The sequence below is a fragment of the Excalfactoria chinensis genome, chromosome 1 (genome assembly GCF_039878825.1).
Source record: "Excalfactoria chinensis isolate bCotChi1 chromosome 1, bCotChi1.hap2, whole genome shotgun sequence".
Taxonomy (NCBI): Eukaryota; Metazoa; Chordata; class Aves; order Galliformes; family Phasianidae; genus Excalfactoria; species Excalfactoria chinensis.
Window position 1 is genome coordinate 56,572,963 of NC_092825.1, and position 13,866 is coordinate 56,586,828.

Genomic DNA, 13,866 nt, shown 5'->3' on the forward strand with positions numbered 1-13,866 from the left:
GAGAAATAGCAATGTTTGGAGTTGCGTGTTGGAATTGAATACAAGTCAGGATATAATAATTGTTTCATGAACAGAATGCGAAGTAGAGCTAAGCAAAAGATGGAATTTTGGATAAGGGTAGTGATGGGAGATTTTGTCCAAGATAAATATATACAAATCATTTTGGATCTTATAATTACACAAAGATAGTATACACTACAGAAGAGCGAAAAAGTCAGTTTTATGTTCCCCAGGTGTGTTTACAAACAAAACTTTAACAAAAGAACTTGAATGTATGAAACATCTTGATAGCTTATTTTTCCACTTCTTCTGAGATTTTGGGGGAGGGTGTTATCAGTGGGTCTTCTCTCCATCCTGAAATAAGATTTATTAATTGTTCTTAATTTGTAAGTCATTGTTTCCCTGTACTTTCTAAACATTGCTTTATAAAACACATGAATTCTTTTTGCAGAAGAGATACCAAGTGATGAGGAGGAGACAAATGAAGTGAGCCAGGCAATGCAAGAGAACCACAGTGGAGGTGGAGATGGAGGTGGAGAGGAAGAGGATGATGACGATGACGACGATGACTGGGATGAAGATGCATTGGAAGAGACTGCTCTCGAAGGGTTCAGCACACCTCTTGACCTGGAAAATGGTGTTGATGAATACCAGTTTTTCACACAAGCACTTTTAGGTATGTGTATGCTAGTGGGTAGAATGATGTGATATGATGAAACAGCTTGGCTGTCATCATTGGGAAAAGCCCTTCTCTTTGTTTCTAATAGTAATTTAGATTATTGAAACTGGAAATGCTTTTTAATGTTAGTCCTAAGATGTTTTTTTTTTGCTTCAAGGTGCTGCAAAAAAAAATAGATGTCAGTAAATACAGCTATAGATTAATTGTCTTCATGTTGTCTTTAAGAACTTTTCAACCACAGCCTAAATAAGTGAGACTCGGTCACTAGAAGGACTCCTATATATATAAACGTTTGTCACTTGCTATGTACTAAAATGATAATGGAAAAGTTGTTTTCTTCCTTTCCTGTTTGTCTGGTCCTTCTGCTTTTAGTTTTGATAAGAATCTTCAGTTAATAGATTTGCTTCATCATTGTCCATGAATAATGGCCTCACTGTTAACTTTCTGTTTCAGAAAGCAGAGAATGTAATGAGGTTCCCCCCAGCTGGCTTGTTTGCACTGGGGATTCTGTGCTGAGAAACGGACGGGAATGCTGAATCTATTTTACAGCACAAGTTCTGCTTGTTTTCCCACATGTTTCTTCTTATTCTTCTGAAATTTCCTTGCAGTGTAAGCTGATAACCACTTTCCATCCATTCCTGTTCTGACAGCTGTGCAGAGCCGAGATGCTGCCTGGTACCATTTGTTGACAGCACCGCTGAGTGAGGATCAGAAGAAACAGCTGCAGGAAATTTATACATTAGCAGAGCACCGGCGAAATGCTGCAGGTAAGTCTCTTCTCTGGGGCCATTTCAAGTGTTGCTGGGATGGTGGAACTGCATCTAATCCATAACAACAGAATCAATCTCTGTGCTCATTATTAAAGGTCTTAAAAGAGGCTTGAGAAGCATGAATAGGATATTGTGCTTGTATTATCCTTTGCCTGGAAGTGTGTGCTCTTCCGATTACCATTGCTTATAATTAATTGCCTTCTTATTGATGTATGCTACTGTTAGAACAGGCTATCAACTTGTTTTGCACAACCTGATATTTGACATGAAAACCAAATTAAGGCAATAGCTCACTGTCAGCCTGTTATTGGATGAAAATTACTGTTGAAAGTTCTCTTTAACAGCTCTGTTACTTTCGTACTGCTACCATTGCCTTCAGAGTCAGCGTACTGTTCTGGGTGTTTAGAACACTTGCATGGAGGAAAAATGAATTCATCTTAAATTAAGTTGCATGCAGGATAGTGTGAGATACAGCTTGTGATGTAGAGGATGAATTTCTCCATTCTGTTGGAGAGGTGTGTGTTTATGCATTTGTAGAAAAACTAGGTGAGGTGTGATTTACTACTGTCACTGCAGTGAGGAATTGAAAGGTTTTTTTACACAACTTTGTATTAGATGAATAGCATTATCTCTGGCAAAAGTGTTCTCTACAAGCTGTTGCTCATATCCTTTCTCTTCTTTGCATTCTAGAGACTAAGACAATAGAGCAGCAAAGTGGCTACACATTTGACAACAAAGGACTGATCATAGCATTTAACTTTGCTGGAAGTACTCCTGGTGGAAACTGAAGGATCAACTGCGAAAGTCAATGAGAAGGGTTTCATCATTACATTTTCTTAAACTCATCACAACTTCTGAGTGATAGGGGAGGGTAATTTAATGCTGCTGGAGGTTCTCTGAAATATAGCAGTGTGCTTCCCCCACCAGAATGCTTTTTCTAACCGGCTACTGTAATTTACAAATTCTTGTGGTGTTTTTATAATTTGATGGACTGAAAAGGAAACATTTGTCCTCAAGGAACCTGAATGACTGGGAGGGGCCAGGCTGTATCTAATTGAGTTGCACTTCTCAGGTTTTTTGCTGTGCAGAATTGATAGATTCATATGGATAACAGTGCCTTCTGTTGTATGTGGATTGCCTGAACAAATGGATTTTTGGAGTGCATTATAATTTTTTAAGTGTAAGAACATTTCTCGATAACACTGTAAGCCTTGGTTCCATGTTTTCCTGTCATCTGCTTTTTACTACACCGTTTGACTGTTTGTTGGTTGTATACCTGTTGCTGGATTCAGAATGTGATCTCTTCCCAACTTGGTGCAGGCCAAATGTGAATAGGGAAGTGTCTGCTGGAGCTGCAGAGTGTACACTGGTTGAGTCAGAGCATCTTAACAAAACTGCAGATTTTCCCTTGATGTAGTAGTCTTAAATTATTTCTCTTAGCTATGGAATCAACTCACTTGAGTTATGATGGCACGTGTGGCAGTTGGCTATTCTAGACCTACACTGACATTACCTCTTGCCTGCACGAGTGGTGTGGCCCTCTCATGTAGATGTGCTACATGACAACTTTCCACTCTTTTTGTTAGGTTCATGTAACCTGATTTCCTGTTTTTATTCATTCATTACCATTCCAATGGTAGTACTGAATGCATAATGTGGTACAAAGTATTTACAGTATTTTATTTATCTTGATAGAAGAAAAACAGTTCTGGGCTTGCTTCTTACTGCTAAACTTCTGTGATAGAATTTCTGGTCTGCATTCCATTTGGCTGTTCTTGTTCAATTCTGAAATTTTGTTATCAGACAGATTTTAGATTTTATTTTTTCCTGAATTTCAAAGGCTGTTTTCTCATGAATTGAAACATATGTCATAGGTTTTATTCTTTTTTTGTGATTATGTTCATTTAGTGAGAAACAGCATTATGAGAAACTGATAGCAATACCAGGTTGAGCGGGTGCCCCTTTTATAGTTCTACTGGGGTCTCAGTGACGTAGCCAGAATAAGTTGGAGTGCTTCAGAACATGCAGTTTGAATTGGAGATAAAATGTTTAGTCCAGATTTTGTCTCTGTGTTAATTTTTATAAGACTTAAAGATATTTACAAAGCAACTTTAAAGCACACACCGATGATGTAATTCTTTAAAGCACTGACCCAACTGGAAGGTTGTAGCCCTTTCCCATACACTATCTGATTTTTAAGGATCGTAGATCATTACAGATCGCTGGCCCTGCAATGTGCTGAAGCTTTTTTGGTTTGGTTTTGTTTTGTTTTTCCTCACTGTCAGAGTAATTCTTATTCAGTGTGATTGATCTGAAGCTTTCTGTGCCTTGGCATCAGGAAAAGGCCATAGTGATGCTGCCTTTTCCTTGCCCCATTCTCTGGAATCTTCTCAGTCTTGAATTCATGGCATAGAAGATTCCACTCTGTTTTCCTTGTTCCCACACTTTGGTGTGAGAATTAATCCTGACACTGTTCTCTGATGCTGCTCTTATTTTTTTTTTCCACAACAGCTGCAGAGTAGAAGTGGTTCATGTCGGCTTTTCACTGCTATTATTCACTTGATAGCAACAATGAAAATTTCCCACTTTTCGGTCTGTTGTACGTATGGAAAACGGCAAAAACTCCAGGGTCTGTATTTTCAGAAATGAAAAATACACTGAAGTGCATTGGAGAGGCTCTTACAAGTTGAACAGCAGAGGGCAGGAAGGCCAGGAAAATCATAGGTCACTTTTGCTGATTTAGGCCTGGAGGTTTATTTACTAAAGGGCAGGATGGTATTGCATCCATTTGTTGGTGAGTTTCTCAGAAACCGCGGAAGTTTTTAAATCTTTACAAATTTAAGAAATGTTTTTTGGAAGTTGAGCGTATGGACAACTTCTGTCTGACAACTTAGTTAACAACAAGTTAAGTATTGGGTAGGTAAACTGTTTGAGACCTTTATTACTTTACTTAAAAAGAGATTGTTGAACAGGATTTCTTTTAAAACCTGATTTCCTCTTCTACGCTGGCATGCAGAGTAAAAGGGGGATTTGTTTTTCTTCTGCTAATAAGGTTGCTTGCACAATCACAAGTTAATAGTTAGAAGTTAATGTATTCAAGGAAAAATCTGCTTTTGCATAGCATCATCTCTGTGTCACTCAGCTGAACTGTGGCTGCTCCCTGGTTCTGCTTCTTGTGTACTTTTCAAGTCAACTGCCAGGAAAATTTCATCCAGATGTTTCTTATAAGGGGTTTAATCAGCTGCACGGAGTCGGGAATTTTTGTTGTCCATTTTGCAGTGGGGGTCAGAGATATCTGAGGGGATGGCATGTAAAAAGGTTAAATGCCCTTCCCTTCCCGAGAGATTCATGAGCAAATGTTTCTACTGGCAAAAGCAAATGTCGATTATTTCATTTCTTTTCTTGAAAAAGGATTCCACCCAAAAAGATGTGCTGGGCTCTAGCCTCCACTTTAACATATGGGTCTCTTTTAACATGATAAATATCTGTTTGTACATGATCATAAATAGGTAATGGATTTTAGGGATTTCTTTCTGAGTCGTGTCCAGCTTTGTACTACATTAAAAAGAGAGTAACACAAACGTGCATTACTGTCTGACTTTCCAGCCAAGGTAATAATGGGATATCACATACCAGCATTGGCCAATCAAGCATGATGGCCACTGGAAGCATAGAGAATCATGAACATGTTGTAAAATACATTTAAAAACAAAAGACTGCTAAGAACTGACCGGTGTTGTCCCATAGCCGTGTTCCAGAAGCGTGAAGGTCACTTGTGGACATCATGAGGGCTTTACATATGTAATTAGCATTGTGTTGGTTATAATCACATCAAATATTAATCTAAATAATAACTTTATTTTCCAGATTAAATTAACCCATCCTGGGTATTGAATTGCTTATGCTGTTTTGTCACTCTTGAGAGGAAAATAAGAATCACCACATGTTTGGGCTGCTTCTTTTTGCTCTCTTTCTTTTGAAGTCTAAGTATTTGGTTTACCTTCCATACAACAGCAAAATCTTTCAACAAAATGGCCAGCTCCAGGAAGAGAGCAGAATATCAAGCTGAAAACGAGTCTTAAAAAACATAAAACAACCTCGCTGATGCACACAGATTGAAGTAGATGTGCGTTGGAATACAAGTCAGAATACACAAAGAATGTTACACAAAGTGGTATTTTGACATTCTTGGTTTTGGAGGGAAAGGGTGTCTGCATGAGACATGAAATAAACCACTTTAGGACATGCCATTTGCCTATGAAATCCAGGCAGATTGTGGTTCTGGATTCCATCATGCATTGTAGAAGACGGAAGGTAGGACTGTAAAGAATTTTATTGTACTATCTTTTTTTTTGTTGTTGTTGTTCCTTTTACTATAGAGCAAGTGTCTGTATTGAGACTTGTGAGCCAAAGGAATTGTAGACAACATGAATGACTAACTTTTGTTTTCAGAACACTTTTCAGCCTTTTTTCTTTCCTCATTTCCTTCCCCTTGCCAACCATTGTTAGCAGATATTTCAGGGGATATACAAAATACTTGAATTAAACTTCTGCAAAATTTGTTAAATCCCATTGATTCTGAAACCATGGAACCTATCTCTAGGTCTAATTCTATGTCTAAAACACTCCTATCTCTAGAACAAAGTCTCTTATTTAACATATGCAGGTGATACTCCAAAAGCCCTCACTTTTGTCTGAAGTTTGAGAGGAACCTTTCTGTGATCTACTACTTAAAATGGGCAGATTCCAAAATGGTATTTTGAAATCCCCAGACCTTGCACTTAGATTTGCTCAAATGATAGCCAAAAACATACTGTGCAGTTGAGATACTCAGCCCTAGTTCTGGTTTATGCAGTAGTTGAACTTTCAGTAATGTTAGCCAGTCTCATGTTGAGTTCCTCAAGGATTTCCGCCTACAAACGAGAATGTAAAACAAGTCCGAGAGGTTGTTTATCTTTGCAGCTGCATACAGAATCGCATTTCCTTCATTGTGGCAAAGCACAGAGTAGGTATTGGTACCAAGGTCTTGATAGTGTGAATGAAAACAGCACCCTCTTCTCTCACATGTCAAGTCTAAACCCAAACAGATGGGAAACAGTGAATGTGGATGTTCTGATGTGCTAGAAGAAGCTAAATGCTATGCCAGATACCAGAAAGTCACAGCATAAAATCATACCATAAAAAGGATGTATGAACAGGCCAAGCTGCTTGCATTTGACGTCTCTTTGACTGCTATTACTTATGTAAAATGCAAACCACCCACCCCATAAAACAAACAAAAATCCACTGACAAATAAAATCGCAGTACGAACTGAAGAAGTGCTTGTGCACTAGGTGGATAGGAACTTTGCTGGCATGCAGATCTAATCACAATGCTCAATATAAATGCACTGAGTTACTTTTAAAATAGAAAATGCAACATCTGTGCAGATGTCAGCAACATGTATCTGACAGCCATTACTACAAGGTAAAGACTCTGTGGGGCTTTCTGCAGCAGAGAACAAGTGTATCCCTTTATAAAGTCTTTGAACCTCTTGCTGTGGCTGATGTGCAGTCGCCAGTGGGAGACACTCTGTGGGTCTACAGTGTACCTCCTATCAAATTGCTGCCTAAGGTGCTCTGTGTCACGGGAGCTAACTGACCAACTGCTCCATGAATACTGAGCTTTGTGGCTTCAGGGAGAATCTGCAGCCATATGCAATTACAGTGAATTAGGAGTCAGGAAGGCTCCATTTAAATTAAGACAACATGTTTGATATGATCCTGCACTGTTCCAGATTCCACCTGGATCTTCTAGAGGAGAGTTCAAGAAATATGTTCCATGCCTTTCTTCAGAAAAAGAATGCACTCTGCTTCTTGGGCAGCACCACACAGCTGCAATGCTCAGGTTTGGAAAGCAGGTTTGATTACAAATTGGTAGATGCTCATTAAAAATAATGATGGAAATGGATGTTAATGCTGCAGTTCTGTTCATAAGCTGTAGAAAGGTTCAAAATCTTAAGCGTTTGGCTATTGCATGGTGGAGTGGGACATGCACATCCAGGTGGATTGATTTCTCCAATGTGAATGGAACCATGCTGGTTCTAGTGTTCACCTGAGGTGAAGTGGGAGGGTTGGTCGGATTCTGCCTCTGGGCCCGTCCTGGATTATGTTATAATGAAGTGAAATGCAAAATCTGAAAAATGATTTGCTAATTGAAGCTGCTGAGCAACGAAAACGAGTATTTCCTTGAATCTGGATTATGATATTTAGTCAGGTTGTTTTAATTTTCAGTCCTTTCTTTGTCCTCACAATGCAGAATTACTTCACGATGGGTAGGCCTATGAATTTTTCAGAGGCCTGCTTACCATTGAAGGTGTTTACTTGGGAATTGTGCCTCATTTTCAGATGTTTTCAACATGATTGTGTTAGTAAAGCTGCGCATGTCCCTTTTTCTCTACCTTCTACACGCAGAGATTGTGGAAATGGACCTTGGAGGAGGATGGGTGGTGCTTCGAAAGGAGAAGACTGTGTACAAACAGGTTGTTTTTAGAAAACAGAATAGTAGCCTCTGGAGAAAATAAGAAACAATAAGTATTTACACAAAAGCTCACGAGGTAAAGAAATGGACGTAGAACAATCTAAGTTAGGTTCTGTTCTTTGATCGTGGCTTTAGTTTTTTTATTGTTGACAAACATTTTGTGGAAATTGCTTTGGGTTGTACTTGCTGTTGGTAATTCACCTTGCATAAAAACCACCTGAGATATTTGGGGTTCAGAAAGAGACCATGCAGATTTCTTCTGATTATTAAACACAAAGGCAACAGCCCATGTTTGTAATGACGAGAGGGAGATCGCTGTGTTACACTGTCAGGTTGGGTTGCAGGACCATCACCTTTGTAGAAGCCTAAAATAGTGAACTGTGGGTTGGCCTTGAGGGCAAAGAATTGACAAATGCAAAGCATGCACCGATGACAAGTAGAATCTCTTCCTAACTTGAAGAATTATGTACAGCGTTCTCTTAAGCTGCACTGAATTTGCATTAAAAATAGTAATAAATCTTACTGTTTAGGTCAAATGTTACATCTGTTGTGCATTTATATGAGAGGAATAATATTTCTTAAAAAAAATGTAACATGCCACCTACCAAGGAGCCCAATCTTATTTTATAGCCTTTCTTCATACAGCTATGAAACTTATTTACAAGTACTCCCCAGAATTAATTTTAAACAACAGCATGTGCTATGCGGAGTTATTAAGTGCATTTGTGTAGCAGTGTTTGTTAACCTCGTGCTTTCTCGGGCTACTATTCACGTGTATGGTTTGTCTGTAAGAGTCTAACTGATGTAGATGAGATCATTACAGATCATCCAAATACCGTTCTGAAGATGTCAAGTTAGTAGAGAGATAGTGATCTTGTATTCCTATGAGAGGGGGTTGCACCAAAGCTTAGACCAGTTTTCAGTGCATAGAATTTGTGAAGAGGATGGTATCTCCAAGCCTCCACAGGAGAAAAGATCAGTCCCGCTGAAGCCCTGAGCCTGGTCTTTTTGTTGGTGGAGTATTTCCTTCATGGTGAGTTGCTGAAGGAGCCTATTTGCTAGATTGCAATGTTTGATAATGCCCTTTTCTGTATGGGGCGCTTTTGAGAATCCTTCACAGTATCTCTAAGAGCAGTGGCAAGTGATACATATTTATGACTGGGAGGCTGAGTTAGTGTAGTTTGCCCAAAGCCGTAGCAGTGTGTTGCAGCTGGCATGTGAGATTAATATCCTGGTTCTATGGAAGTACCTGGGAGCTTTGCCGTTGGCTCTCATGGAATCAGGATTTCACCCAAGAAACTCACTAGGTTCTAGTGCTTGATTCAGTGTTAATTCCTTCCAGCGAAGCTCTGCCAGAACATCGTAGATAATTTATGAAATTGCTTATTAACAGTGAGCTCCTCTATTGAGCTGCAATTTTAATCTATCTAGCAGTGACAATGTTCAGTTGTATCTTGTGTGGGTTGCTTGATGTGATGAGAAAAATGGTTCTCAGCTGTGGGATGAATGACATGCCAGCTGTCAGCTACTCTTGAGGCCTTGAAGTGAACCTAAGCGTATGAGAGCAGAACATCAACACCACGCATCAGGGTGCTGTGAAGCTCATGGCCTCTCTGCAGGTATTAATAAGCATTCCGGATCCACTGTGAAGGTGTAGGTTGCTGCCACTTTTAACAGGCTCTCAAGAATGTGTTTTTTACTGAAGTAAATACATAATTCTCGTGCCTCTTTCTGCCCTCTGACAGTGTTGGTCTGTAGCCAAAGTTGTATTCATAAGCTGAATTCTAACACAGAATCCCTTAAAATGGTAATTTCTTTTAGTCTGTCCCCAGTGAGGGTGAAAGATGATCAGTATTTGCTTTCTCTTGGTATCAGGCATGTTAAATGCATAAATGAAATCATTTGATTACCTATTGGATGAAATCACTGGGACTTCAATCACTCCCATGCAGTTTCCTATGGAATTTGTTTTCTCTGGCAGAGTTCGAGCTAGATGGATTTGTGTGTATGTCAGAAAAACTCTCCGTACTCATACAAATGAAATTCAGAATTAAAAAAATAATAATACAATACAAAAATACATGTAGTCTGGAAAGGCCATATCAGTGTATGAATATCTGTTTTCTCTATTACTAAAGCTACTGGCCTTTTATATCTCTCAGCACCTTGTAGAACACAGTGTGCAGCAGCAACAAGTAAGGGTGCCTGCAGCTTCCAAGTCTTGTGGCTCCATTCAGTATAAATAAACCACAGTCATTTCCAGTAGGACATGCCTTGCACCTGATTCTGCCTCGAGATTATGCAAGGTGCAGTAGTGGAGACAAACAGCTATACTGTTTTGTAGGCATTTGACCACAACTGTAGAGCTGACATCTGTATCTCAGAAGCGGTTGTGGCTGCATTCTGGAAGAGCTCTATGAGTGTCAAGAAGGCAAACCCTGCCTCATGTTTTCCTCCTGCCATGAGAGTCTTTTTGGGTTAAATAAAACCACGCCATAATGTGTCTGAATGTGTGCAGAGCCAGTTATCATTTTTGTGAGTAGATGTCTCCAAAATCCATCCACTGGAAGCAAGGCTATACAGCTACATGGAATCTGGTTCTTTGGATCATGATTGCTGAGTTGAAAAATCAATTCAATTTGTGCAAGACGTGCTGTTTAGCCAATCTTTTAAATCTTTTTTTCAAGAAAGGCTGACTGTCTTCATTGTAGGGGGAAAAACAGGCTAGCCTAGATAGAAACCATGCTCAAGAAGTCCCCAGGCTTGGAAAGGCAAACATGGAAATTGCCCCAAGGAGGAGCTGCTACTTGTGGTGCTCAGTTGCAGAATATTTATCCCACAGAACTGTTGATCAGACAGATCACTGATCTCCCAAAGGTGAGTATCCAGGCAGATTGAGGTAAGGAGGCTGGTGACTTTCTCCCCCTGAGCTCTTCCTACCTGCAAGTACAGCTGTGTTCAGAACCCCAGGCCTCCTGAACCAGCAGGCTGGAGGATCCAAAGGCCTCTCCTGGCTGCCAAAGGCCATTCTGTCAAGAAGGGAGTTGTGCTGTCTCAGGCTATATCAGATCTTCTAGTCGTTTCCTCCTCCCTGTTGCATGGGCATATTTGATTGCTTAATGGGATTTTCTATTACTGACAGATTGCATACCAAAAACCACTGCCACTGCATGACTGAAGTGGCAGCTGTGTGTGGTTGCAATTCTTGTCTTGCCGCCCCTTACAGAGAGGTAGAGGTAACTGCTTGTATTTATCTTCTGTCCGCCCTCACTAGATTTTGTTACCATCTCACTTTTCTCTCTGTTGCAGCGATTTTGGGGGCACGAACATCTTGTAGACCTCCAGCTTCTGCTTTCTGTAAGCAGACTCATTTAGCTGAGGCTCTGGCTTCCTCCTCTCCCAGGCATTCACGTGCACAGCCTCCTCTCACATGCATGTCTTCCCCCTCTCCCATGCACTGCCCTTGGGGGTGGCTGCTGTTTGCGGCTCTGCTGTACTGAATTAGGAAGAACTGCAGAACAAAGCCAGGTTTTTCTGCTGCTAGATATTGCCACAGAGCATAGATTAGTAACCGTGGGATCCTCTTCTGTTACTTGCTGTAGATGAACTATTGTGCTAAAATGTTTTTAAGCAGAACTTGAGCAATTTTTTTCAGTGTTTCAGTGGCTAATTATTGAATAGGGGCCTGACTGAATGAAATTCCTTAACTGTACAGCAGGCTGCGGAAGATACGGGAAAAGTGAGGCAAACAAATCCTAGCTTAAAGATGACAAGAAAAAGAATTGCTTTGTTTATTAAATATAAGTAGCTTATGGCTTGATGTTCTTGCTCTATTTCTATGGAAGACAGGGGAAAAAAATGCTACATTTTCTATCACTTTTCATTGGGAAGGGAGTTGCCTCTGACTTTTAACTCCAGATTTTACTTTCTGCCAGTACTGCTGCAGAAAATAAAAGCTACTTAAACATAATGTCAAAGGACATATGCTAGTTTATTTTGCTGCCATCTCTGTGGCTTTCATCCAAGGTCACTCTTATTATGGGAAGCCTGAGCCCAAGATTTATTCTGCTGCAGGAGATTGCCTAACAGGACACTAACAGAATTTCCGAAGCTGTATGAAAGCATTGGAAAGCATTTTGTCCTTTCCTGGATAGTTTCTATTTCACAAAGTAATTTAAGTAATTTTTTTTTTATGTTACCATTTTCTTACTGTTTATTATATTATCTCCTTTTTGGTTAAAGACAAATAGGGGAAAAAATAACCAGCTAACCAGCTGTAGATAGAATCTTTGAAGACACAAATTGGTAACTGCTCGTGCATGTAGCCTTAATGAGGTGATAGGAAAAAAAGAAAGGGAAAAATAAAAAAGGTGCACCACCCGACTGCAGGCACTGAATTTAGGAAGCTTATCTTGTTAGGCTTCTGTAGTAGAGGAGGCAAGAGCCAGAGGTGTGCTTCTAAGCCATTGGCTGCTCTAAATCACCCTCCGGGAAAACCCACTCTCTTTTGTTATAAAGAAAACTCAGGGGAATGGTCCTGGTCGGGTGTGTAAGTGTGCTAACATGAATACACCTCGGGTGGTTTTATTTAGAGGAGAATCAGGAGGATTGTAACCATCTGATTAGAGAAAAGAAAGCCTCCACTTTTTGTTTGCTGATTGTGTGCAAGTGTGCAGTCAGTTTTGCTGACGTTCATACATGAGAGATTCTGAAACATGGGAGTAATTTGATGCATATGCTTTGCTTGCTACAGTAAATTATAGCCTTTCCTTGCCCAGGAGCTGAGCGATAGTTTTTCTTCTGTTTCACAGTGTGATACGTTGCCTTAATTGCACCATCTATTGTGACATTTTTGATGCTTTTCATTTCTTTCTTTCATTGTGGGTGCTGCGACACGAGTAAATGACACTACAGCATTCAGAAAGCTTGTCAGGCTGCATTCAGGTCAGCACTTCGTCAGTGACTGCTGTGAAAAATAGTCAATGAACATCAAAGTTGTAGGACCTTGAAAAGGCAGCCAGGAGGAGCAACCTGGAAATCTGCCGAACAGAAGCATCTGAAGGTAGGTATGGTTCTGATTAGAGATGACTAAATGTGGCAAACCTTTCTGAATGTGTTGTCCAGATCCTGGCCTCTGCATTGGTTGTTTGTCTATCTGTTAGGATTAGGAGAAAGAAAGACAATGTAAGTCATGGGGCAGAGTATGCTACACAGTGGGAGCTTTTGTCAATTTATGTTACTGTCCCTGTGTAAAAGCTTAGAACCACAGAACACTGGAGGCTGGGAGGGAGTTTGGGAGGACGCTAGTCAACCTTCAGCGGAGTCACCTCTGAGATCAGGTAAGATTGCTCGGGATTTCATCTAGCCAGTCTTGCTGCTCTTTCTGTATGCTGGGCAGTGGGAATTTGGGGATAGCAGAGGCAGAGTAACTTGGGTGTGCTGTGTGCGCAGAGATGATTAGGAGGGCAGGTGTTTTTGTCTTGTTCAAAATGTCGTAATGGCAATAATCTTGAATGAAGTGGCCCTGCTTCAGACAGCCAGAGGATAATTAGAATTTGCATTTGAAAGGAAATGAGCAGAAACAGTTTTGCATTAGGCATGAGTCCCACTGCCATGCAATTTCTAACCCTAGAAAATACAGCTTGCTTTGAAGTACCATTAGTTTCAATTGCAAGGGTATGTCACTTCCTCTGAGCAGTCTAAAAGCTCAAGCATGAATTAAAAAGGTCTGTATCATGTATGGAAGTGCTCAATTAGAAATGCTGGTGTGTGGGAGGTAAGAGTCAGATTGTGAATGGAAGAATCAAGCAGCGTACTGTTGCAGCAGTGGTCATTCTTAAGTCTCTCTACTCATGCTTTTGCACTCATCTGAGCAGACGTACATGGGTGGCTTCTCT

The 13,866-nt window shown here is 40.2% G+C and overlaps 1 protein-coding gene across 1 annotated transcript in view; it reads left to right on the forward strand.

Annotated features, from left to right (window-relative positions):
* Nucleotides 1-5,030, forward strand: part of IPO8 (importin 8) — a 43,880-nt gene extending 38,850 nt beyond the window's left edge. The window contains exons 23-25 of the mRNA XM_072341159.1: nt 452-676; nt 1,330-1,446; nt 2,140-5,030. Of these exons, the coding sequence (XP_072197260.1) occupies nt 452-676; nt 1,330-1,446; nt 2,140-2,237 (440 nt within the window). The 3' untranslated portion in view covers nt 2,238-5,030. The remainder of the gene's footprint in view (nt 1-451; nt 677-1,329; nt 1,447-2,139) is intronic.
* The last annotated feature ends 8,836 nt before the right edge of the window (nt 5,031-13,866 follow it).